This window comes from Puntigrus tetrazona, chromosome 7 (assembly GCF_018831695.1).
Source record: "Puntigrus tetrazona isolate hp1 chromosome 7, ASM1883169v1, whole genome shotgun sequence".
NCBI lineage: Eukaryota > Metazoa > Chordata > Actinopteri > Cypriniformes > Cyprinidae > Puntigrus > Puntigrus tetrazona.
The window spans coordinates 12,158,342-12,185,449 of record NC_056705.1 but is presented as its reverse complement, the minus strand read 5'-3'; the positions used below and the strand labels follow the sequence as shown (position 1 = coordinate 12,185,449).

Sequence of the window (27,108 nt, the reverse complement as noted above, 5' to 3'; positions counted from 1 at the left end):
TTCGTCGAATGTCGTTTTTATTTATTTATTGTAATTTACTAGTGTACATTATTTACGTTGTTCTAAAAAAAATTGTAATAAAAATTATTCGGTTTTAAAATATAAAAAGCAGCCCAATAAGACTACTACTAACATTTTAAATCAATTTTCAAACAAATATAAATAAATTTGCATACACTTTAAGACCTATTAAAGGTTCATTTAATTCGATTTAAAATATATATGTATTTCTTATATTTTTACGCAGGTGTATGAAAGCCAAATCACCCAAACCATCAGAAATGTTCACTTGCGAACAAAGTAGACTGAGGTTAGGGTAGAGAAAAGTGGTGCAATACTTCCCTCTATAGACTTAGAGACGGCTATGCAGTCTGTCATTTAAAAAAAAAAAAGTATTGCTCTTATTGTCCTCTAGGTGGCGTTTCTTAATACTAAACCTGATTTACAAGCTTAAAAGCACACGCAGACAAAAACGTTATTTTTAAAAAGAGTTTATTGGATTAAAAATAACAAAATTTCACATTGTTCAACAAGCCGTAAAAGCTGACTTGATCGATAAATGACAAGCCTTTTGGAAGTTTTTGGACAGAAGACATATTCCTGATAGCAAATGAAGCACTGATTAACTTGCTGCCCGAAACACAACGCTTCACAGAGGCCTGATTTATGGTTAATGATGTCAGACAGTTATGCATATAGTATTTAATGATCCGGAAAACAGGAGATGATTAAAATAAGCATACGAAAAGAAGTAAACGAGCACATGTAAACTTGAAATACACTGTGCAAAGCACGATACATGTAAAAAGCTAGAGATTAATTTCATTTAATACATCTTTGTCTCGCGATGTGTTGAAATGGGTCGAAGTGTTCAATTTCCTTTGAGTTTGGAATGCAATGACATTTTTTTTTTTTTTTTTTTTTTTTTAAAGCACATTTCAGACACAATATGTATTTTTTGGCCATTTCAGTTCATGAAGAAATATAGGTAGTGAACAGCTACGCGTTATTCACAACTTCTCAATGGTAAAACAACACTGCGACGTGTTTCACAAAAGCCGGCATGACCTTCCAAACGCCTCGTGTCACGGCAGTTTGTGCAATGAGATATTTCCTCTTTGTTCCACTTCCTAGAATATCTTCAAGCCCGTTTCATTCTTGGTATTCCTCGTGCATGCCCATCTATGTTCCATTCACCGGAGAGCAAGAGGAAGAGAAGACGGAAGAGGAAGAAGCTAGATGTTCTTTGGAATGGTCTCCAGTCCCCGTGCCTTTGACTCGCCACTGAAGGATGCAGGTGTCTTTGCCGCCCATCGACAGAAGGTGACTGTCATTATGTGTAAAACGAACGTTGGTCACGTGACTGCCATGGCCCTCGTACTTATAACTTGGAGCCTGAGAGAGAAATCAGGAAATAAGTGACGTATGTAAATACGTGAATTATTAATCTGCACACAATACATACTACATCCGCTGTTATATACAGAGTCTAAGGAGATTTATTCTTTCATTTTATTCCGTTCTAAAATTATAATTTCTTTGGCTCTCAGTATCTATCGGGCAGTGACTGACCTTTGGTTTGGGACATGGATACTGGAACAAGTGAACCTTACAGAAGTCATCAGCTACTGCTACCATACTCTCACTGTGTGATCGACACAAGGCATTGATGTCTGTCCCATCTGATCCCTCGAGCCACACACCTAGACCACATTACAGTTTAGAAAGACAGTTAATAATAACAACACTAATCTCCTCAATTATTTCAAAACCAATTCCAGTTACACTGAAATGCGTTTTGGGTATCATTACCAGGTTCTCACACTAAAGACAGCGTTCTACTGGAAGAGCATAGAAGGTCCACCCGTTGAAAGATTTGGCACATTATATTGTATTAGAAAGAATAACCTACAGTATAAAGGGCTACCATAAAATTTAGGACTTGCTTATACAGTTTCTGGAAATAAAAAGATATTGGAACAGGCAACAAATACTTCTCACAGTGATCGGTGTATGTAGATATACACTTTTGTATGTGAAAATACGTGGCTATATCTATCTTAGCCTTTGTATAGCAACTTCTTTACCTGTATAATTTAATTTTTGGATGCTGTGGGGAAATTAAGATATGAAAATGTATTTTTCAGAATAAAAAAAAAAAAAAAAGAAAAAAAGTCAACACACTAATATATGCTTTCAATACACAGGACTTCGGGGGCCTTACAACATTAGGGCAATTAATGCACTCATGAATTAATCAAAATATAATAAAATAATATAATTAATCCATATATATAAATATTATCTAATTTTATTATCTAATCTTATTTGATTTTGAAAAAACTGGCCCATGCAAAACTTTTTTTTTTTTTTTTAAATCAGCATTGCTTATTAAAACAAGATAAGGCTGATTTTGGACTTCATAAAAATCCGTAGAGTGCTGCTTCTTTAGCAAGAACTGCTAATACCTAAAATCATTAAAAAAAAAACAAAAAAACAATTCTCTCACCCATGACATGGAATCCAAGCACACAGGTATAGGAGGCCCACTCTCGATCTTTACTCTCAAACCGGTTCCTCAACAGCTTGCAGCCGCTTGTGACATCCCCTTTTTCCACAAACATAAATGTTCGAATGCATTATCACTGATATTACTCATTGTCTTCTTGGAATATGTTTCTGCGTTATGAACCCAAGCGTGCAGCCTTACAGTATAGAATTTCATAATCTCCAGAGTTGGACATGATGTATTTTCCGTCTTTGGACCAGTCGAGGTGAGTAATGAAACTGGAGTGCCCCTGTAGTGTTACATACAAGCAATGCATTTTGTCTGCTTTTTAACACAAACAGAGCACTATAAACCGTTACACGCAACAAACCATCATAAAACAGTTTGACATCTTTTAGAGTACTTGACCCAAATGCTTTGCTTACTGTGCACTTTCCGAAACGTGTGTAGCGCCGGCCACCCTCAGTGACGTTGTAAATGTAGATAAAGTTGTCATGGGAACCAACTGCCAAAAAGCTGCCATCTGTGTTTTGGTAAGCAGTAAAATATAAGTTATCGACTATAGACGGGCTTGCAGAGCAATCTCCACGCAGTTAAATCTGCCACTTTCAAACATGCACTTTCCACAAACAAGCTGTTTTATAATGCGTCCTTTATGACTGCGATTTTGTTGACCTCTGACCTGGTGAGTATCTCATTACGGACAGCTGCTCGTTGCCATCTATCAGGTCTGACATCACTTCTTTGGTTTGCAGATCCAGTACAACCCATCTACATAGGTTAAAAACCACCGTAAAGCCATTTTTAAAAGTTAACATTTCACTGTAAAAAAAACCTTACTGCAAAACTGAACTGGTAATTGCCATCAGCTGTGCTTTAAACGTTTTACCTTCCAGTACTCAGTCCGACAGAGACAACAGCTCCATTTGGGCTGAAATCAGCACACAGACCAGATTCCTGAAAGTGGTAAAGATTTATGTTAAATTCATTGTGAGTGTTTACAATAATACTGGTACACGCATAGCAAAATACAGTTATTAGTATTTTTTATGATTATTTATATATTTTTTAGTTATCAATACATAAAAATATGCTGTTCTTATACATTGTAATATTTCTCAATAGTACAGTTTTTATTGTATATTCGAATCGGGGAAAAAATGACAGCAAAGCAATTTTCAAAAACATTTTAAATAAATAAACAACACCAAAATTCTGCACCGTAGCGATAGCGTGTTGAGAGACCAAATTAATATATCCAAGCAACGCCCATATTATCAGATACTTTCAGCTGTGTATTGCTGCTCTGTTCCAAGCATGCTGAATGATGCAGAATCTATACCAATAGGTGTCAGTATAAAATGTAAAAAAACACACAAAAAACACTGGTGCGCCTTTAAAATGGTTACAATTTTCTGTGACCTCTCTGACCTCTAGTGTCGTGCACCAGTCCAGTTTGTGGTCCTCTGCATTCCACACACACACTTGCCGATCATTTCCACAGGTAAGAAATATGTTCTGAGTGGGGTGTGCGGCCAGACCCCACATTTCATCCACATGACCCTGACAATTCAATGCACATTTTTAGAATACAGTATAATATAAGCTGTTTAAACGGAATTTATAACAAAAAACATATATTGTCAAAAAAACCATTTGCCTGTAAATCCAATATATCTACCTGTACAATGGCCACAAACCCATCTGAAAACGTTCCTCTTAGAATTGCATTTCGTGTCGTGCCAACGAGCAGTTCCTCCCCATCCACATCCGCAATCGTGCGGACTGCACCAAATTTCTCAGGAATCTGGAAGTGAAAAGTTCCATTTAAGATGTTAACTCTATGGTGTAATATCGCTGCGAACACGCAGGCGGATTGACGTCTCACCTCACACTCTCTTTCAGGTGCCAGGTCTGCGCTCCAGCGGATGATCTTGCGGTCTTTGCCGCCGCCGCTGAGTATAGCTCCACCCTGCAGGATGCACATCGTGAAAACGCTGCCCTCGTGAGCGCGCGTCTGCTTCATGATCTGAAACGTCTCTGCAGACAGGGAGAGGAGGAAGACGGTGGCAAAGTCAGTTTGAAATGATTAACAGTATCTATAGTTTTTCAAATGAGTAATAGAGGCTACATTATTAAAATGAGTTAAAAGTAAAGGAAAATGTATTAATATACACATACAGTCAAAGACATTAAGATGTGTGCATCAAAAGAAATGTTATGTCCATAGAAAGCACTTGTAAGTAAATGTAAGTAAAGCCTACTTTTAAGGTTTTAGATTCTCAGTTATTGGAGAATAAAATGTCAAACTCTGGTGAAATACTGTTGTACATAACAAAATATCTCTGTAAAAATTCAAACAACATGCTTATTCTGACTTGCACCCATTAAAATATATGAAAGAATAAAATATATGAAAGAATAAAATAAGTAAAAAAATCTTACTGACAACTGGGTAACACCTAGGATAGTGGCAAATGTAAAAAACGTAATATAACTTTGTATTTGGGGTGAAAGTAATTCGTTTTTTTAGCAATTAATTTAAACAGACAACTTTTTTTAAAACATCAATTTAAAGCAGTATTACCTTTTTCGTCTTTGACCCACATACATATGTATACTTAAAATTGAAGTCTGTCAGGGAAAAACTGATAAAAGATTTTGTTTACCCTTCGCTCCTTTTCCTAATGTTTTGGTATCAGCAGCTGATTTTCCCCACGTGAGAATGTTCCCCTCAGAGTCTCCCGTCAACACGTCGCCCGTAAGACTGAACACGAAGCACAGGACGAACTTGGGCTTTTTGTATTTCTGTTAATAAAAACAATGATCAAAATCACCAAAATGCGGGAATTCATAACTAAATACATCATGATGTGGTTCTCTCTTTCTTTAAAGCTAATCAAAAGCTAGGTTTAAGACATACTAGTCAAAAATGTACTTAAAATAATAAGTAGTATATAATAATAGTATACTGATGATACAGCATAGAAATACTACTCAAGGTACATCAATATTATTAAACAGAATGCAATTTATTCCTTACATGCAAAGCTCAATTTTCAGCATTATTACTTTAGTCTTCAGTGTCACATGAGCTTTCATTCAACAGTATTGAAAACAGTATTGAAAACAGTATTAAACCATATTTTATATAACATATTTAAATATTGATCTCATATGATAACTTCACTAAAATATGCTAATACCCTAGTCTATTTTTGTAAGCGAGTTACTGTTAATTCATACAGCGTCTTCCCATCTTAGCAGGCAAATATGGACTCACTCCAAAGATGCCCTGTTTCTTGGTCAGTGTGCCGGCGCTCATGGTCCAGAAGTACACGTGGGACTTGCCACAGGAGATGATGTTGTTGGTGTCTGTTGGGCTAAAGTCCACAGCCAAAACTGCCTCATTAGTGCTCTAAAACACACATACATAGACGCACAGCGTGAAGACATATGGTTTTCCACAGTATATATGACTATGTGCCAATGGCTCTGTGTTATTATAAGTGAAAAGCTGCAATTCAACTTCAAACATCCAGTCAATCTTCAGCTGCAATAGCAGCTCATGCCAGTTTAATGACAGAAAATGACTGTAATTTTCCCGTGTTATTAAAAGGTGTAATCCAGAAACTGTAAATACATCTTCAAAGCTCTGCAGAAGTTATTGTCATCGTTTATGATTTCTGAACCGTTCAGGCTCCTCAACTTTGTTTCTGTGCATTCCCCTTCAAGCGGTATTGTTTCCAGAATTTCACCCCAAACATACATCTGAAGTACTCTGGAAATTTCTGAATGATGTTTTTCTCACCGCAAACTGACTTTAAAAAAATAAACCGATTCACATTGAGATGAAAATCTAGATGAGCTCAGTCAGCAAACAAAACTCCCTTGACAAAGGGTAATGCTATTCTAAGGCCAACTACTTCCTAAATCCATTACTAGCAGCACAGCCCAAAAATAAAACACGAGAAAGAAAAATTGCTTCATGCATATGGCCGGTTCTTAAAAAGCTCGCAATCACTCACACAAATCTACTGTAAAATATTTAGGCGCTCCCATAGCAACCCCGCTCAAAGCGCTCGTGCAGAAGAAGGAGGAAACATTTAGGACAAAGGATCCCACAGAGCTAAAAAACCATCCACAATAAAGCTGATGGCTTTACAGAGCGCGGGCAGCGGGCTGTAGATTTAGTCAAGAGTCGCTGGGAAAAAAAAATTGCTAGGATAATTTAGCTTAAAGTAAAATTCAACTTCCTTAGATGTTGTCTGCATTTCTGTCTGCGTGTGAACGTGTACAAACCTTAACTTCAACATGCTTCATGTGTTTATTCCAGTCCCACACAGAAAGCATGTGTTCATTGGAGTCGTCGATCACACACAGGAATGTACCAGCATCCTGTAAAAAAACAAAAAACAAAACAAAAAACACTATAACTCAAAATTTTGGAATAATTATGATTTTTAATCATGTTATCAATGTAGAAAAAAAAAATGTGTTCAACAGTTCTAATATTTCACAATATTAATGTTATTATGTTCATTTGCAAAAACAGATAATTTAACAGATCAACAATTCTCAAAAATCATGTTTTTTCATTGTGCACTTTTTTTTTGACTAGGTTAAGTTGTCAGTTTTTACAAATAACCTCATTATTACACATATACATATACATATACATATATACACACACATATATATATATATATATATATATATACACACACATATATATATATATATATATATATATATATATATATATATATATATATATACACATATACACATATATATATATATATATATATATATATATATATATATATATATATATATATATACACATATACATATTATATACATATTATATATATTTGGGTCCTGGATTATAGTATTGCTTTACATATTTTTATCATTATTTATATTCTACATGTTTAATACATGTGAACAACAGTCTATTCTGTCTGCTGTATTTTAAGTGAAAAGAACGCAGAAAGAGAAGCAATACTTACAGAACTGGAAAATGCTAGAGCTCCGACACCTCGCTCAAATGTGCCGAGGCCGATCTGCTGCAGTGTCACCAGCGTTTTGGAGTCCCAGATGTGCACAAAAGGCTGAAGAGGCTGACAAAGACATGTGCACACTCAGAAAACACGGGAACTTTATTTGTTATATTCTAGATTTTAGGTGAACATTTTCAGGATTGCAGAAAATAAAAATATTACAATTGCATAAAATCAACATGAAAAGAATATAGAAATAAATATATAATATAATATGATTTACAAAAAAGAATTTGCCCTATAAAACTGAAAATGGGTAGCTGACATACCAATGTGTCCTATTTTCTATATCTTTCAAAATTTTGCTATATCACATCATACAAGACAGTCCAGTTTTTATTTGTCAACTACCCAGATACATGATAGCATCACACCTTGGTAATCAGAATGTGATTTATGTATCTCACCTTGCCATCTTTGTCTACTCCTGCTGTTTGTCCAGATGCTACACGCACCTTGTCTGGGTGAATGGCAAGACTGCATGCCGACAAGTAAAAGAAAGAACATGATAATCATAAAGAAATTAGATGTACATCTAAATAGCTCTTCAAGCTCACCATCTGACGCAGTCTGTGTGTTTCCGATAATGTCTTTGTGTTTGGTTGCTAATATGATACAGAACCACCACACATGCAATAAAGTAAACTGCTTCTCCAGACGGCAAAAGATAAAGGTTCGCCCGACAGTCCCGTCCCCGGTAACCATAGCTGAAAATAAAAAGGTCAAGGAACATTTGCTAATATGTATGCATTATATAAAGGATATCTAATTCACTGTGTTTAGCAACGTGAGGTAATATAAGCTTTTTTTTTTTTTTTTTAAAGTGGTTTCCAAAATAACAGAGGGACCAGGTTTTGTTCCAGACTTTGCTTTTTTTTTTTTAATACAGCCAAAAATGATGAAATTGAGAAAGCATAATTCTATGCATTGGATGAATATATGCTGTCTTTCAACAAATCAATAGTTAGGGGAACTGTCTGCATATTTATCAGCTTAAAAAATTTGTTGAGTATTAAACAGCTGTATTTTGAAAATTTTGTGTTTTTTTTTAAATATTAATATAATTTAAAATTCACACTTGGTGAAATACATGGTCCAACATTTTTATTTACATATATACAAAAAATGTGTAATTTATTCTTTAATTACCTACAATTAATTTATTTTAACTATTAATTAAATTACAAATTAATTAATTTGTAATATAATTAATAATTAAAATACAATTAATTACTTAAAAATGCTTTTTAAAAAAAAGATAAAAGAATTGCTTTAGGATACACCCAATCTAGATCCAGTTTCTGTGAGGGGAGGTCCATTCTCAGCTCCTCGTAGTTCAAAATGTTTGAAGGAATGTACATGGTGATTGGTCGTCCACGGATGAACATCTTGATTGACTGACCTGTGAGCAAAATAAACGTGAGAATGCACAGCATGAAAATATGAAAATGTAAATGAGGTTTATAGCGGTAACAATGAGTACTATAATTTGGATTTGTTAACTTCAAGAATAAAATTTACATAACCTAAAAAATTTAAAATTTGTATTTTATATAAAAAAATTTTAGGCACCAATTACTTCAAAACCATGATTGAAACCTACTCTGAGTTCCTCTCCTGGACCCCTGAGATCCTGTTAAAAGAGAAAACACACACACAAAAAAAACATTATCTCTGCAGCTGCAAAACACAGAAGGAATTCCTGCAGCCCAACTGCACTCCAACTGACTCTAAAGGGAGCTCCACTGAGAACACCTCTCTGACTCATCGCTGTCGTTGTCTGGACCTGGTTCTGGTCTGCAGAGATTGGGAAAACTCTGTTTTTAACAGGGTTTTTAAAAGCAATGAGGCAAGCAAGTCAATCTGTGTGTCTACTGCAATGGAATGACAATAAAAGCAACAGCCAGAAAGTAATATTAAGAGTCTGCGTCACATCATCACTGATATTCGAAGATCTTTTTATTATATATATATATATATATATATATATATATATATATATATATATATATATATATATATATATATATATGGTTGTTTGGATATAAGAGAAAGCTGTAATATCTCATACTCCTCAGAAACATCATATGGATTCATGTTGAAACCAAATACGACTCCAGAAGGACCCTTATGCCAATGTTATCAGATGGATGTCGCCCAGGTGACGCCGAAACAACATTCCATAAAAGTGTCAGTTTCATCCCGAAGGAAAAACAGCATATGTTTTGATGTCGAGCGCAGGCATGATACTTCAAATAAAACCCCTCATTTACTTTTCCCAGCCCTAACATGCAGGTGAATAAATTATTAAAACGCAGCACGCACACAAATGAAATGGCCAAGGCAGTGCTGTGTAAAGGTGGTGTGAATATCTGGCACGCAGGGAAAGGGAAACACACATCCATCATCCTGAACAGAAAACCAGAGTGGTGCGGTTGCATAACCAGCGAGAGTAACTTTCCAGTGCAAGGACAAGCTCTCCTGTGTCTCACCGCTGAAGGAAACCTGCACCTGTACACGCATAATGAACAAACAAACAAATATATAAAGACCAGACATGAGGCCACTAATGGCTTGTTACAGTAATTATAAGTCGGCTGTGCTGAGTAATGCGTGCTTATAAATGTTTATATGCACAGTGACCTCAATGCATTTAGATGGAATCTGCTCTGCAATGTATTTTTATTCTGCTACGAATTTGGCTTTCAATCTGCGGTCCATAAAGCTACTGAAAATAGTACGTGGATAGATTAAAGGTGAGTAAGATGAATTCATTTATTTAAAGAAATTAATACTTTTATTGAGGAAGGATGCAAAACACTGATCAAATGTAACTGAAATTACATTGAAGACTTTTACTTTAAATTTAAATGTTTTCTTTTACAGCTTTATATTATTTAAAAGAAAAATCCACTGTTTACAACATTCATAATACTAAGAAATGTTTCTTAAGCGGAAATCAGTATATTAGAAGTATTTCTGAATGATCGTGTGATGATAAAGAAGCTGAAATTGAGCTCTGCCCCAAAAAACAGAAGTGTGTATAAACACAAATGTATTAAAATAATATTGGACGGGCTAGGGTTAGAATAGTTGACTAGTTAGTTCAACCGTTTCTTGAGCAACTCATATACTTTATACGATGCAATTCTTCAGAGAGTGTTTGGCTTGCTTATGGTGTGCTTTGCTGTAAACAGCCCTGAATGTCAGCAGAGACCACTGAATCTAGATGAGCCCCACAGTGAAGACCTCGTCACCTAGACAGTCGTCGGCACAAAACCAATGCAATCAGACGAGTCCTTTGCACAATCTGACTTTACTGCAGCCTTGGATTGAACAGCTGGTTTTATCTGGCCAGAGGAGAATAACATTTTTCTGTTCAATACTGTAAAGCTGTTTTGACACAATCCGTATTGCAAAAAGCACTAAATAAATAACACTAACATGCCTTATCTAGTGTGCCAACAGTCGGCATAGAAAAACAGCCTCCCAATCAATTTAATTAAAAATATCACTGCTGCAGCAATCAAAGCCTCACTCCTGCATAAACTCACCAATTACTTCAATAATTATCAAGACATTTACTGTCTGCTATTATTTGGAATCCATAGGCGAGAGATTAAAAGATGGTGTGTTATAAACATTCCTTTTCCTTCTTTTGCCGAGAAAAAAAATATTGAAGAAAATGAAATTAGACAGTCCTGATTGCAAGAAACTGAGCAGAACTTGTCACGTGATGAGCGAAAACTTAAAAGACCTGCATTCGTAACACATAACAGCTTTTCCACTAATCAAGCAGACCACAAGACATGAGAATATAAAGAAGCATTGTAAACAGCCTGAGTAATGGACTCACTCCATACAAACGGCAGAGGTTCCTTGAAACTGAAGTAAAACTAATGTGAAACACTGGCCTAATTCAACCATGAATTATGATAATGCTATGCCGCTAAGATCAATGCAGCTTAGAAATGTGAACAGTGAAGAAAAAGAGAGAGATAAGAGATGATTTATTACCTGTAGTGGAGATGAGGTCTTTTGCACGGCTATGGAGACAAATGCATAAATTAATTACCGAATGACACAGAAAACACTCATCCCGCTTAAATAATAAAAAAATAAGCACACGGAAATGCTAAGTGGATTTTGTCTGACGGGTTGCACACCTTTCTTCAATGGGATAACGTTTGAATTCTATCCAAAAATGGTTGGACATAACAACTATCTACAAAGTATTGGTCACATAGAGCAGAAATTGACGATTTAGAAATCTTTACAACTCAAAACGCATATCGTTTTATTAAAGAATCGTTGCAAGAAGCATTGTGAACGCTTTCACCAAAATATTACTTGAAGCCCCTTGTGCATTTGACCAATAGACATCCATTGTGCGTGCATGTTGTTTCTGTAAACTGAGGGATGAGTCATGCAGATTTTCTGTGGAATCCAACAGCATCTCATAGATTGTGCTGATAGAGCTTAAATTATTTATTTACTTGGAAACGACCCATTATGTGAAAGCTCAAGCGTGAACAGAAAAGAAGTGTCTCTCACCTCTCCAGACTTGGAGAACGTGTAAGTAAGTTGGTAGAGGAGGCCGCTTTCTTAGAAAGACGCTGTTTGGTCTTTTCTTGGGAGTCTCTGCTTTTCTCACTGTTCCTCCTCACCCTGATCTCAAGAAGAGACGTTAGTCAGTTACTGCATGTGGCAAAATCAGAAACACAGGGCTCATGCAAGCAGTCATCAATTCAGATACGAGCATGCTAACGTACAGCAACAGAACTGACAGAACGTGCTTAGCATGTTTCCATTTAAGTGTCCCATCACGTTTAGACATGTGCAGCATGCAAATGCACCCAACATAGCAAACCCACAATCACCCACAATCATGCAGACAAAACCATGCAAGTAAATCAGATATCATCAGTTAATGCAATTGTTTGAATTACAATGCGTGTGTGTGGGAGTATGAGTCTGTGCTCACTGAGGGATTGTTTCCTTTAGCACACCCTGTTTCCTGTTCTTCTGAATACCCTAAGAGGCATCCAATAAAAGCTACATGAAACAGGAAATATCTGTGGTCACGTGATCAATGATGATACTTGTGGTGACAGACAAAGAAGTGAAACTCAGCTGATAAAGGAGGCTGTCCACTCTTAAATAAAGCTGAATCCTGTCACATTTTACATGGCACATATTACACAGCAGCAGAAATGAGTGTTAAGCCAATGCACTATCCAGGCTGCTTATATAATATAATATATTATAAAAAAAAATCTTGTAAATTGATCATACACAAATGTTTAATTAAAAATAGTTAATTATTTTGTTTTTGGTCTAATTGAATTTTTGTTGTACGTAGTTTATAGTATAAAAAGAAAGATTTTTCACATTTTTGAAAGAGGTCTGTAATGACCAACAAAACTGCATGTATCTGTTAAAAAGCAGAAATAATAAAAACAGCCATATTATGGAACACTATTAGTGTAATTAGTGTTTTCTTTTAGAGGATATTTTGAAATATATATTTTGAAATGCTATCGATGGCGAAGATGAACTGTCAACATATGTGCTGCTTAACATTTCTGTGGAAAATAAAAGAATTTCATTATTTAAAGTGGAATCTTCTGTCTTTACTATTACTTTTGCTGAGCAAAAGCTAAATCCTTGCTGATTTGAAAGAAACCATACTCTCATGTCACAGATACAATAGTAAACAAAAATCTTACATCTATATTGTTAAAACAATAAAGCCAAATTATAAATTAATTTAGAGCACCTTACAGAAAACTATGTTTCCTAACTTTGTTTTGAATGTGACATATGGTCGATGTCCACTTAATCAGTGCATGGAATGTTATTAAAACTGCACATTTGTTTTCATTCAGTGCTAATGCAGCGAAAGAGTGACAAGTTACAGACCACCATCTGAAATAGTCTTGGGGCGTTAAGAAGTTTAGGGGCCGCTAAAGGTCATTTTTAACTCTCTGTCAACATAATCTTACATTATCTTGTTCAGTGTCTCACGCTCTTCGTAGTTTATCATGAATTGTATTTAATTATGAGTAGAGATTTCACACTGTACCTCTCTAAACCACACTGTTAAAAGCATATTTACATACATTCATCGATCAAGCATTGACTGCTTCCCTCATACACTCAAGCTAAACAAGGCATGAATGTTTAACCATGCGCACATTGTTTAGTTTTGCCTGGTGCTCTGTTGCAAAACGCTCTGCCATAGCATTCTAGCAACACATAACTGTAAACCAGATAACCTCCACGCAAGGATACCAGGAAGGGATGAGGCATAATTATCTGTAAAGCACTGTTTACATGGAATGAGACTTAACATACCATTTGTGGGAACTGAGATGACATTTACACGAAAGACCACCCAAAGCATGCATGCAGATAAATCAGTCAATGAATCAAGAGATTTCCTTTGCTTAGAAGATTAAGTTAGATTATATGATGGGTTAGTATGATTTCAATGCCTCAATCATGAGCTTTTGTGTTCCTGCAAAACCATGTTACAGACAAAATTCCCAGGAGCTGTTTTGACATATGTACTCAAGCATTTCGACATTCCTGTCACAATAACAAGTTTTCTGGCTTTAGCAGTGATCTCACACGTTTTGTATTCACCTGAAGGAGTTCATGGGCCTCGATGACAATATTATTGCAACATTTACTGCGTAATGCTGTACTATTCTTGCAACTGTGGTAACGGACATGCATACCTATCTAAATCAACGCTTCCCTTTTTCCTACTAAAAACTCAAAGCTGCAATCTCCGGAACTCTGACATCTACCCCAATAAATCACAGAACGTTTGCGAAGAAGTCAAAGCATTAATTTGATCCAAAAACAAATGTAAAACTGTAGGTGGAGGTGGATGGATGCCAGAAGCACATAAATTCAGTCATAGTGCCCTTAGGGATACAAATGTCTGTCTGTGGTATTACTTTAAGGACTGATACATTGCTGCAGCTCAAAGAGTAGAACTAGAAACTAGAACTAGAAACGATTCCTAGGAAATGCCTAAACTGATCGAATCAAATACAACGCCCGCCAATATTTTTAAAATGCTACTAAAGTCCTTTGATTCATTACACTTCAATGTCTTTATCCACTGGCAATGTGTCCCAAGTCAAACAAGTAATGAGTTTCAGACTAAAACTGATGCTACAGGGCTGACCTAAATTATATACTCCCACTGATTCCTTGACTATCCACTCATGCTTCTGTTTAAATATAGCTCAATCTGGGAGCCAAAACTGCCTCAACAAGCTGTAACTTTGGTTTGTGCAGCAACATAAGCATTAATGTTAGGATTAACCCAAAACCAGAAGCAGTGAATTCAAGCAGCCAGCCATTGCTTGATTCCGCTTTTAAGGGTCAACGCACAGCATTTTCTCTCCCTCCCGGATGGGGGAGAGTGGGCCTCCGTGTGGGCTGGATGTCGGCTCTTTTGGGGGTGCGGGCGAGGAGGACGTTGGGGTTTGAGGGCATGAACCCTGGCTGTCTTCGCTTCCTTTGCTGTGTTGTTGCTGAAGTGTTCTGATTGTGGTGGGCTGGATGGCGTCTTCTACCATCGAGCTCCAGGTTTGGTCCTTCCCTCTCTCGACTTCTTCGGGAGTTCCATCTTCTCTCCGGAGCTCGATCGGGGTTTCATCAGTGAACGGGGCGCTTTCTGGTAATGCATCCTCCAGGGAGAGACTCTGGACAGCCTGTGTCAGGGCCAGCGGGACAGTCTCGTGATCTGGGATCCAAGGTTCGGTCTGAGTGCACCTGTCGCTAGTGCTTGGTTTATGGCTGGAAATGGTTTTAGCCCCGCCCTCCCCGTTTTCAGCTGTGTTTGAGATATGGCTAAAGATACACAAATAAAACACAGTGTTTGAGATGAAGAATGTCTCAACATGCTTTGTAGCGGTGGAAAGTCAATGAACAATCCAAAAAAAATTAAAAAATTCTGTCATCATTTACTTATTCCGTAATTCTATGACTTTCTTTCCATGGAACACAAAAACAGATATTGCATAATATCCAGAATGCCTTTTGGGGAGCTGTAAAACTAAAAAAAAAAAAAAAAAGAACCAGGAAGGTAGTCCATGCAACTTGGACACAGCATTGTATGAGAAATAGAAGAAATGTCCATAAAAAGTCCACTAAAAGAGAAATGTCGAAACCAAAGACATTTAAAGCACTATTTCTGGAATCAATACAAGCATTAATAACTTACATTTTTATGTTACATAACTTAATAAAATGATTTAAAAGATTTCTAAAACAATCTATTTTAATAATATGTTCACATCAGTGGTTTTTGAACTTTCTGATGTTGACTCAATTGTCTGATACAATATTCGAAGACCTGCCTATACATTGCACTATAATATATTTTCAGCATATCTGTTGTATTTATGACAAAGCTGCTTGCTTTCAAATTTTCTAAATAGAAACTAGGAGTACTGACTAAATTAAACATGATTGATTTCATGATTCTTTTTAGATTTCAAAAAGTGTGTGTTCAGCAACAACAGTCATATGGTTCCTCTTTGTCCTGGTCCCTGGTTAAGATCTGGTTTATAGCACCATTTGTTTTTTTGGCGTTTTAATCTCTGCTAGACATTCTAGCACTTCTAGATGTTCACAATGTTCTTTTGAATATATTAATTTGTGTTTAGCAGAAAAGCCATTTGGCTTGGAATGACGTGAGGATGAGTAAATGATGACAGATGTATCATTTATTAAAAATGAGCTAATCATTACTTTTTGTCAATGTTTCTGGAACCTGAAGGGCCTTGCTTAATGGAACAGTGGTGATAGTTTAAGGTTTACCTACAACCTACAACCTCTCTCTTTAAACCAGAAGACAAAAATAACACAGACCTGCAGTGAACCTAAAAGCAGAACTGTAATTTACATTTTCCAACATACAAATGAGAAAATCTTGTTCAAGTAATATCAAAAAAGAAACACAAATAAGTGTTCACTGTTTTCTCCTTTTCCCTGGATGCTGTTCAGAATGTCCCAAAAGTGCAGTTTGCCAAGGAATGCTGCTCTGCTTCTTTGTATTAAACATGTGGGAGGACAGACAGATTTCCACAGAGCTTTTCTTCTCAGAATCAAGCATATCATCAAAACGTTGTGGATGAAAGATATTTTGATAAATAACAGTGACAGTGAGCTGAATGTTTATTTTCTGTTAACCAGCCTCATACTAAAACTGCAAACACAATGTACCGAGGCAGGAAATTGCTGATAATGATAATTATTAAAGGAAATAACACTTTGCAGAATCCTCTGTGTACCTGTTAGATGTGTGGTGAAATCCATCAAGAGAGCTTGTAGACAGTCTGCAAGGTTTAGTGAATCCATCCACGTAACCGGACTGATTTAACACTCGGGCTGCAGCGGGGTTCACTGCGCACATATACATTTACATAAGCTTTAAAGCAAATAACTTTAATTATATAAAAAACAACACACTAACTGCTGCAATACATTTAATGCACCAACAAACCCGTGGCAATATTTTCATACTAGCACACTTAAACTCTTTCTTTAACAACGCTCTTACCAGCAATCAGCTGTTGTTTGAGCAGTGGTATCTGTTGGTCATGGAGGCGGAGTTTACGCGGGGCGTCGGCCAATGAGGACTTCAGTAGCGTTATTTCGTCATCCTGTGCTTGGAGGCGCACCTCCATTACAGAAAGCCTGTCAGGAAACTCTGTGCTGCTTTCTGCAGACACATCATCTAGAAAACACGTAAATAGAACGTAAGCAAAAAATATCCACCAAAAGAAATAGAAGATGCACTTTTTTGAAATTAAAACAACATATAATACTATAATACTTCATATAATAACTTTAATAACTTTCATATAATAATACATAATTTGTTTGCATTACAGTAACGAGAAACAGAAAATGTTAACAGGCCTAAAAGAAGGATTAGCATTCTCTATGCAGAATGTTATGTTGATGAGTGTATACGTTTTGGTTATATGTTAACCCATCATAATCTAAAAAAATAAACTTCATTTATAGAGAAACAAAGAAATGCCTTGATGCCTTAAATCTTGGAATGTAATAGGAACTGAATGAGAGTCATTAACTGCTACAGACTGAATGTTCTGCCCTCTAGGCTTCAACGAATTCTAGGCATCTACTGAATACATGGCATGTGTTTGCTGTATTTACAAAGGCATAAAGGTCTATTCTCTTAGTTACAATAGGCCACACAAAAACAAACACACATGGGCACATCCATATGCAACGCTAAAAGCTCCTCGACCAACTACACATGACGCATCATAAAAGCAGTAATGTTAAAAACGCAAATAAAAATTTTAACCGATGGTTTTAATTTTTAGTCCACTTGTAACAGCCGTTACAATTTGTTGACAAAATGATTATCTTTTAGAGTACATATCTGTAAGGCTGACGATCAGTAGACTATTGCCTAGTTTCCAAATCCAAAGTTTTCCCTTATTCATTCCTTATTAGTGAACAGTGCCTGCTTTCAAACAATAAACACTGTGTAAAATAGCTTTTTTTGTCATTTTATATACACAATATACCAGCACCGGCCAATAAAAAAACATATTGGGGACCACTATAAGTGCATGTCAGAAAATCTGCCAGTGAGATAAAACAGCATTAAAATAAGTGTAAGCTGTGAAAGCATAAATAAATGGTAGACTTCTAAATCACACACTGGCCTCACCCCAACACACCCATTTCATTTTACTTTGATCACCTGGAATTATTGACTAATCTATTTCTGCCACAACATTTTTTTTTTCAAGCCTGAAGCGTTTCCTCTTCAAACGATAACCCTTTATTGCCCGAATTACACAGAACTGAGCTACAGTAGAAACCACAGTTGGCCTTGGACTACTACACGACGCCAAAGCTTTGTTCAAAAGTGTCAAGATGTGGCTTAAAAGAATGTTAAAGACACAATGCATTTTAAACACAACTGACAGCATGTTGAGTACCACAGAAAATAATTTGAGGTTTACTGTCAGTCTGCATTTAAACAAGCAAAAATAATAATTACAGTAATGTACTTGTAACAGAAGTCAATGGGGCGAGACAGGCAAAAATGAAACGCTTATACGTTATCAATGAACGTTTTGTCCTGTCTTGCGATTGTACTGTTTATGTGTCTCAAAAGCATCAATAAAATAAATATAATTTACAAAAAAAGGGACGAATGAAAAGGATTTTGAAATCAATGACGTTCTTTACATTGCATGATAACTAGACTTCGGTCAATTATTAATTCGTCTCTTACAAAGCAAGGTAAGACATGACCTATTTTATTTAGGCAAGCTTTTGCAAGCGTTCTTTGAAGTACAACAGGAAGTGCGCATAACCAAAGGTCCAGACTTCCTAAACCACAAATCGAGGTATTTTGTGAGCACAAAACGAAAACTAAACCTTTCTCTTTTTCCTCATAAACGGGGCTATTCAACGGCTCTGGATGAGAACCGTGACTCCTCTGCTTTCTTCCCACAATGGGTTCATTGAAGATGTGGGATGCTCTCTTCCAGCTAACATGTTTTTCAGTTTCACAAGACCAACCAGAGGCCAAAACCACAAATTCACCAAGCAGATTTAAACGGGGCCAAAGAGCTGCGAGTCCACAGCAGCTGCAAATACGGACTAATAGTGAATCCACTAAACGAACCTGAGATTCAAGATGCACTACAAATGCTACAAATCATCTAACGGTCCTGTTTTTGTTAAATAACTTTAGTTTACGACTGCAGATGGTGATGAGTCACATCTGCGAACAACAAAACATTTACCTGAAAGGGATAGTTCATTTCAAAAGATACAGTTCTGCCATTATGCACTTACTTCCACATTGTTTTAAAACTGTATAACTTTATTTTGGGTACAACTACATCTTTAAAGAGCACGTATGATTTTACAGTAAATGGGGTTAACAACAGAGCTGCAAAGCCCATTTAGTCTGACATTTCAACAACTTTCACACAGACAAATGAACTAGGAGGTGGCAACGGATCTACTGTATATTTACATCCACATCAACCTCTGGCTGAACTCCATGTGGCCCAACAGTCTCGTAACAGATGGAAGACAGGCAGATACATGCACAAGAAAGAATCAAACAACTTTTAAGATCTTAAAGATATGAGTAAACCATGGTTACATTAAAACAACAGCGATAATTGTAAAGCTAATCTGCCAAGATATCATCATGTCAAATCTGACAATTAAATACAAAAAGTACGCAATTTCCAAAAACAGCCAAGAATAAATAAAAACAATAAAGCCTAGTACAAATGAGTACAAACCATTACAAAATGTATTTCAATTTCTGTTGGTCAACATGCAGTCAAACATCAAACACTCGACAGATAACCTAATTAGATATTAATGAGCATGGGAAACCAAACCTACAAGTTTACATAAACCGGAAATAGAGTGATAAGAAATGTACACAAAATATAATAAATTATAATATGTATAATATTATAAAAAGTGTTACATTGTAAGCGTTATACAGAAAATCTATCACAATGCACAACAAATAGGATTTACAGTACAATACTAGTAGAATTAATCTAGTGCAATTATTCTACACTAAATGGAACTGCTGCATGTAACTTACACCAAGCAATAGGTGAATAGTTATTTAAAAAAATGCTTTAAACGAATCAAAAAGTAAATAATGTGTTAACAGTGTGTTCTGCAACTTGGATTTCTTGCTACGGTAATATGGGAACAGAAATAATTAGCATCACTTACATGTACGGTCTGGCCTAAGCCTCCAACATTAAGACCACCTATGTTCTCTCTACTGTGGATTCAGTGCAGTCATCAAACAAAAGGTCTGAGCTGCTAAGTACTTTGTTTGTCAGCACAGTGAATTCCAGTGTAACACAATATGACCCGACTGGTTTGGACAGTAATCAAAAGGACGGAACAAAGAAGTGCTCTATTTTTGCATGGTAAGTTCTTCAGTCTAGCTGTGTGTGGAAATTATACAGATCCCATTCAGATGCCCACCATTTACAGATCCAAAGTCATAACTCACCGTATTCTCTAAACACCTGTTCGAATGAGAATTACCGAATGGTTAAAAACGAGAGACAGATGTCTCAAGAATCCAATCTTTCCACATTAACTTAATCCGGTCACGCATTTGATCTGTAAAGTTCCCACACATTCAGATCGGTGTAAATCTTCATAACCGCTTCTGCGCTCTTGAAAATAAAGGTTCTTTACTAGCCTGTAGGGTTCCACTAAGAGCCTTGGAACCTTTTGAATGCACAAAATGCTCTTCTGATTAATACAATGTTTAAAGCAGTTAGATTTTAATGCGGTTGTTATAATATTTTGGGCGGTTACTTACTGGCCCAAATCAGAAGAGCCGATCCCAAATGTCTATTACTGAATTTACACGCAAGGGTAGCATGAAACGCTTCTAAAGTGGTAATTAATGTCTTTATACCAACTGCTTAATGCTGCTCAGAGGTTCTCATATATGCATAATTGTATACATTGGCACCAATGGCTATGAATGAATTTAAACTGGCTTTTATGCGGCATTACATCTGCACACAGAGCGGCCTCAATTTATCTGTGAAAAGATGGCTATATGATATTCTGCTTCTAAGATATAGCCTTAGGAACTCATTCAACGTCAGTATATGGGATTTGTTTTACCCTTTTTATCCCCCACAATGAGGAAAATCAAGTTTGAAGACTCAGTTAAGTAATAGCTCACAACAAAATGTCCAATTTGATGTATCATATATCTCGGTAGCATAAACGGTACAAGTTCAGCCCAAGTTTAATACTTGCGGTTTGGTCAAGTCACTAACTCTAAGTATGAGCAATTGCCTAATAGTCATGCGTGCTTTAGCATGCAACGCTAATAAATTCTGTTTGCAAGCTCATGTGTGACATAAATATCTGCATTTCAACAGCAAAAAAACCCCTGTGTTTCAACTTGGTGGTACTATCCAGCAGTAGCCCTTTATGTAATAAATGCCTTGCTGCTATTATGGTTGAAAAGCACTCATAAAAGAAATTATGAGGGTTTTTTTGTTTGATTGCACCTATTAAAATCACGCCAGCATGTATACAAAAATGGCGGGAAAAAAATGTCCGTGGGCTGGCACTAACAAGGCCACGATTATGTGGCACAGTCTGTCTGCCATTTGGGAAAAGAGTGGGCAAGAATGGCAGAGATAGTAGCAGACAGTAAAAAAGACTTTAATTGGCCTCCATGAATTTGGAGTACTGTCTTTTTAGAAACCAGAAGCACGAGAACAATGATTGTCCTCATGCCTCTGGCTTCTAAACTGCAGCAGTCTAGATTTTGAAAGTGTCCAGCAGAGTCGTAACACGTTGGCCAAAAGATCGGTCAGTTTTATTAACACCAAGCCAGTTCCTTTTTAAGAGTTTCATAAAGGTCTGTCGGTCGCACTCTGAGCCACATCTATCAGGCAGCGATTTGAGCAGGCCAAACTATACTCCTGTGCACATGAGGAATCAATTAGTGGTTTGTGTTCATCTGGGCTTTTTTTTTTCTTCCCAAGGTTTTTGGCAGTTTTTTTTTTTTGTGTGTAAATTTTCACTCGGTAGTTTTTGCTTTCTCTTTGCATACGAAAGGCTGCAAATGAGCCTTGCAGGCGAGAAAGAATGTTTGAAACATCTCTCAGCAAAAAGAATTAAAATAAAAAATAAATTACATGAAATAAAATTGAAACATTAGAATAATGTGAAACGTCGCTTTGGCAATTAGCTCAAACAAATAACAACCCTGACGCTTTCGCAAGGCAAAGTCTTAATATCTATTTAATAAACGTGAGAGACGTCAGTCTCTACATCCTGTATCCCAGCTGAAAATCTTCAGATAGGTGGAGCTTGAGACCCAATGAGTCCAGTGAGACTTGCAGGACCAGAGAAGCACACGGTCTGTAAAACTTTATAAACAAAGAGGACTTATTTTGCCGGAAACATTGGGAACACTGAGCACACTAAGAGTCACAATGATATGAGAGAGAAAGTGACAGAGGCAGAGAACTGCAGAGATGCAGGCACAGCATCAGATTTGTAAACTGAGAGAGTAACCAATCTGGATTTGGCCAGCATGGCTTCTTTGAACGTCAGAGCCAATCCATGTCCCTAATTACATTCCCTTACCCCCCTTTCGTTTCCCTAAGTATTCTGCTCTCACATTCTCGTTAATGCAACCCATATGCAAAAATGTGTTTATCAAGCCATCAAGCCATTCTAAACAACAAAATAGTCTTGTTTGCACAAAAGAAACATCATATAAACATCTCATATCTTATTTCACAACCATTCAGTAAATATAGGCATTGCGACATGAATGTAATGCAAAAAAATGTAAAAATCCGGAATTAAATTACTTTAAGCCAGTGCATTTGCAACCAACCAAATTAAAGATGATCTTACCCAAAACCCTTGGACAGAGGGAATGTTCAGAATAGAGTACTAGTGTAATGCTTACAGCATCATTTAAAGTAGCATGAGAATGCAATGCTACACATACTGTAACTCAACCACTGTCACATCAGATTTTTTTAATGTGCAATTAATGCGTCAATTTGTATAAAGTTGGCACTCGTACTCAACAATCTGGTTTATTGTGGCACAAAGGCAGGACAGTTCAAGTGCATCGTGGGATACTGAACCGTTTTCTTGTCTAAAACATAAAAAACAAATACTTTACACTTTAAAAAACAATACAGAACAAAGTCAAACAGCTTGGAGCAATTATGATCCCCAAGAAGGAGCGCATGCAGAATCAGCAAATAAAATAAAATAAAGATGTTCAAATAAATAAAACACTAAAAATAAACGAATCACCGATGAGCGACTGCATCTCAACCGTGGTTTACAAAACCATATGCTCCGTGCAAAACAGTCTGTGAAGCGTTTGGTATCCACTGCCAATCACTGATTATGCAAAACGGTTTCAACTAACCTTGGGATAAATCTGGCTTCGCGCACCTCAAATATCAGAATGTTTGTTTTCATTTTGAGACACGATATAATAAATGAAAGTATCATATGCCCCGTGTGGTACTTCTCCACTTCTGTTCGCCCACCTCTCGCTGCTCTCTTTCCTGTCAGCGTTGCATCGCACCGCTCATGGCTACGGCGGGACTTCCTGTACGCCACTGTCCGCCCCTGCATCTTCATTCTTACTCACGAACACAAATTCTCACCTCCCACAACAAGACAAAAAGCAAGAAACAACCTTCAGAGTTTACACACAGAAGAACTAAATATTATCTAGCTGGGAGGCTTTCTTGCGTTTCTCCGAAAAAAAAATCCTTCAGTTAGGTTTATTTGAAATAAGATCCAAGTCGATCCAATTTTTCCATTAGAAAATTTCCAGACCGATTCTGATCTGTTACTGTTATGAAGTCAATTGAGTTTTGACAGAGACACCGTTATGCATCTCAAAAAATAGCAGAAACTTAAGCACTAAACATTTGATAAAGATGAGAAAGAGTAGTGAGAAATTCACAGCGAGGAAAAATAACTTATGCATCTAATGTCTTCCAAAGCGCATATTGCAAGATGGCAATTTATGAGTGGAAACTGACTCTACAACATGGTTTAGTGTATGTAGGAGTTTCAAGATGCCATCAAGGTCACAGAAATGTCATTATGATAATTCTCATGAATTGGAACGTTTATATTTAGGCCTGTCAGAATAACAGCTTTTTGATTTGTGATATACAAAGGCACAGATTCCTAAACAAGGCCGTATCTGCAGACTGAACTTTTTTGTAGAAGGATTTTTAAAAATCTGAACTAGCACCTCATGACTGCAACACGTCATGTACGAGAAGCTGTAAAAGACGGACACGAGTGCATTGCAAAAAATCTTTTTCAATGTGTTTTTTTAATATAAATATAACGGGCAATGTATTGCATTACAAAAAATGATTGAGGTCATGTACACATATTGTGCGACAAGTCGATATATTGATTATTCCGACAGGCCTTTTTACATTTATATATCAAAGTTTCAGGCAACACAACATGGTTTTATTTCAAATTAATTTCTGTGCAAATCCCAACTAATTCTTTAGTAATCTGATTCCAAATCTATGCATTTATAAACCACTTCCACACTGACACACTCTTTTAAACCTCATTTTTCGACACAAGGAAAACCAAACACTCCAATCATGGCCGTTGCACCAATTGTCAGACATCTCTTGGCGATCGTCTCTTCTGACATGATGCAGACTTTGAGGCACTTGAGATCATCAGAGAAAGACAAGCTGGGAGAAATTAAGCATCTGTGGTAAAAGAGCGATGCCAGAGGGCTTCCTGCATGACATTTACTGCTGTCCGCTGACCCAGCATGTTAGCAAACAGTAAACAAAACAAAAGCACATGCGGTGTCACTGCTACAGACAAGACAACCTACACTGCAAGCAATGTCGCAAACTACAACACACCCATTATAACCAACAAAGCTGTCTAGACACCGAATACACTATGGCATATATATAACATATAAATTTACTTGTTAAAAAGTATCTATTATTATGCAACTAATACTTATGCTTAAAGTACTAGCAATCCCTTGGCTACTTGTGCCGTTTCCAACCGGACTAATACTTATTTACTGCAGTTTTTCTTTTTTTAGTAGCGACTGCATATGGATTTCAGTTGCAGCAGTTTTAATCTTACGAGTGAAGTGTTTAAAGTAGTCAGTACATACGAGCCAAAAAAGTACAGCTGTGACCAGTGAGGATGAAACGTCACTAGCAAATATCAGTGTATATAAAAGGTAGTTAGCAATAAATATTTTTTCTTTAATTTAGTTTTATTTACTTTTTGAAATACACTAGTTTGTGTTAACAAATAACTGTTAAAATGGCTTGCCGTAAGGTGTCAGACGAAGGGAAAGAGAACTATGAAGGCCAACAGAGGAAGTGAGACTTGGATTGCTTGGATTTTTTTATGCTTATTTACTTTTGCGGCTGTTGTCGTCGTTGTGGGCATGTCATTGACGTCTGCATGACAACAGAACTTAAACGTGCCAACGAACCAAATGTATAAAACAGAGCTGTCACATGATTGATCGTGATTAATTGCATCCAAAATAAAGGTTTTAATTTTTTGGTTTTTTCAAATATGTCCTGTTGGTATATTAAATATATTTATATATTTGATAAAATATAAGAACGTAAATATGCAAATATTTTCAGCATATATACTGTATGTGTGTGTATTTATATATACATATTAAATATGCAGAAAACACTCATATTACGTAAACAAACCCTTTTTGGTGGGAATTGTGTTGGATTTCCTACACAATAGCAGTTTTGACTGTTACTTTAAAAACATATATCAATTAATATGGGCAAAAAGTTATTCATTTATATTTATTGTTCATGTCAGTGCTCTCTCTTAAAGCTAACAGTGTATTTATCTCAGTCTGGGCAGGCCTGCAGTCTGGTTCAGAGGAGTTTTGTACTTATTTCAGATATTTAGACTAACAACCAGTTTGTCTGACCATCCTAGGAGACCAGCTAAAACCAGTTTAGGCTTGTCTCATTATTAAATAATATCAACTTATCACTTTTAATACAGCAACAACGAATGTAGCAACTATATGTTGCAAGAACCTTGGTTACTATAATATTTGTTTTGCTAGGGAAGTCTGAAAGTGTCAGTAACGGTCTGTTACACCCGTGAGTTCTCACTTTAAATACTTAGATAAAGAAGTATTTTGACAGTAAACTAAGTTACACCTTGATAAGAGACTGGTTTACAAATGCATCCTCAGAAAGGATGTTGCCAAAAAGTTTTGTTACAACTAGTAAGTTGGTTCTACAACAACAAACTTCATTATCGTTTATACTTATATTACACAGACATAAACAAGCGTTTAAGTAACATAAACATAGTAAGTGGCAAGACCGGTCGTTTTTATGAACTCACCGAGACTATTCGTAGATCCATCCATGTCTGAGTCAAACAGTCCTTACAGATCTCTCAAATATTGTTTCATACTAGTATATCCCACTGGCAGAAACGCAACACATAAGTCCATATATGCTGTCAACAGCATTGCCGAGAGCGGGCGGGACACGCGTGGAGGTGCCACTGAGGACTGCAGAAGTTGTTGAAGAGTAAAATCACGAATCCAGGAAATGAGTCTCTCTCTATCGCGTGAGGCAAGTGCAAGAACTCACGGGCTGGATTTACTCCAGAAACCGCGTCCATGTAAAGTTGATTGAGAGCGCGCGATTTCTAATTTACCCTCCTAACTGCACGAAGCGAAACTGAAATAAGTCGCGCTACGCTGCTCCTGTATAGATTTCCCCTCCCGAGCCCCGGAGAAAGATGAAGTAAGACAGAACTTTGACAGCTGCGGCTGTGGTTTTCCTCCAATGCCTCTCTGCCATCTAGCGCTGATGTCGTGAATAATACACCCAGCCCGGAACCAACGCGAGAGAAACCTTCCTCTTAGCGTTT

General features: G+C 36.6%; 1 protein-coding gene and 1 long non-coding RNA gene across 4 annotated transcripts; one reads left to right on the top strand and one right to left on the bottom strand.

The window, feature by feature from the left end:
• Positions 1-475: 475 nt before the first annotated feature.
• eml3 (EMAP like 3) lies at positions 476-26,909 on the bottom strand. Of its 3 annotated transcripts, none has more exons than XM_043243692.1 (24): positions 26,572-26,909; positions 17,162-17,338; positions 16,893-17,004; positions 14,986-15,447; positions 12,130-12,243; positions 11,593-11,621; positions 9,179-9,208; positions 8,857-8,977; positions 8,133-8,282; positions 7,983-8,052; positions 7,525-7,635; positions 6,812-6,907; positions 5,793-5,927; positions 5,179-5,317; positions 4,398-4,549; positions 4,191-4,316; positions 3,941-4,072; positions 3,399-3,466; positions 3,192-3,280; positions 2,935-3,032; positions 2,711-2,798; positions 2,510-2,608; positions 1,573-1,703; positions 476-1,395 (listed from the first exon to the last, which is right to left on the bottom strand). In XM_043243692.1, the coding sequence occupies exons 1-24, from the start codon at positions 26,594-26,596 to the stop codon at positions 1,183-1,185; spliced, it is 2,967 nt and encodes a 988-aa protein (XP_043099627.1). In that variant the 5' UTR covers positions 26,597-26,909; the 3' UTR covers positions 476-1,182. The 3 variants fall into 3 exon arrangements, with proteins under 3 accessions (XP_043099627.1, XP_043099626.1, XP_043099628.1); XM_043243691.1 differs by lacking the exon at positions 26,572-26,909 and adding an exon at positions 23,706-23,835; XM_043243693.1 differs by lacking the exons at positions 14,986-15,447; positions 26,572-26,909 and adding an exon at positions 23,706-23,834.
• LOC122348338 lies at positions 3,888-5,909 on the top strand. The gene is made up of 3 exons (XR_006251309.1): positions 3,888-4,013; positions 4,415-4,583; positions 5,774-5,909. It is a non-coding gene; the product is annotated as an uncharacterized LOC122348338 (long non-coding RNA).
• Positions 26,910-27,108: the final 199 nt, after the last annotated feature.

Bases quoted from the DNA above. Each gene is read 5' to 3' on its own strand.
- eml3 (XM_043243691.1), bottom strand. From the start codon at position 23,799: ATGAAGATGCAGGGGCGGACAGTGGCGTACAGGAAGTCCCGCCGTAGC. The intron at 4,317-4,397 runs GTGAGACGTCAA...TTTCACTTCCAG, and splicing joins CACCTGAAAGAGAGTGTGAG to ATTCCTGAGAAATTTGGTGC. The intron at 2,609-2,710 runs GTAAGGCTGCAC...TTGTGGAAAAAG, and splicing joins AGATTATGAAATTCTATACT to GGGATGTCACAAGCGGCTGC.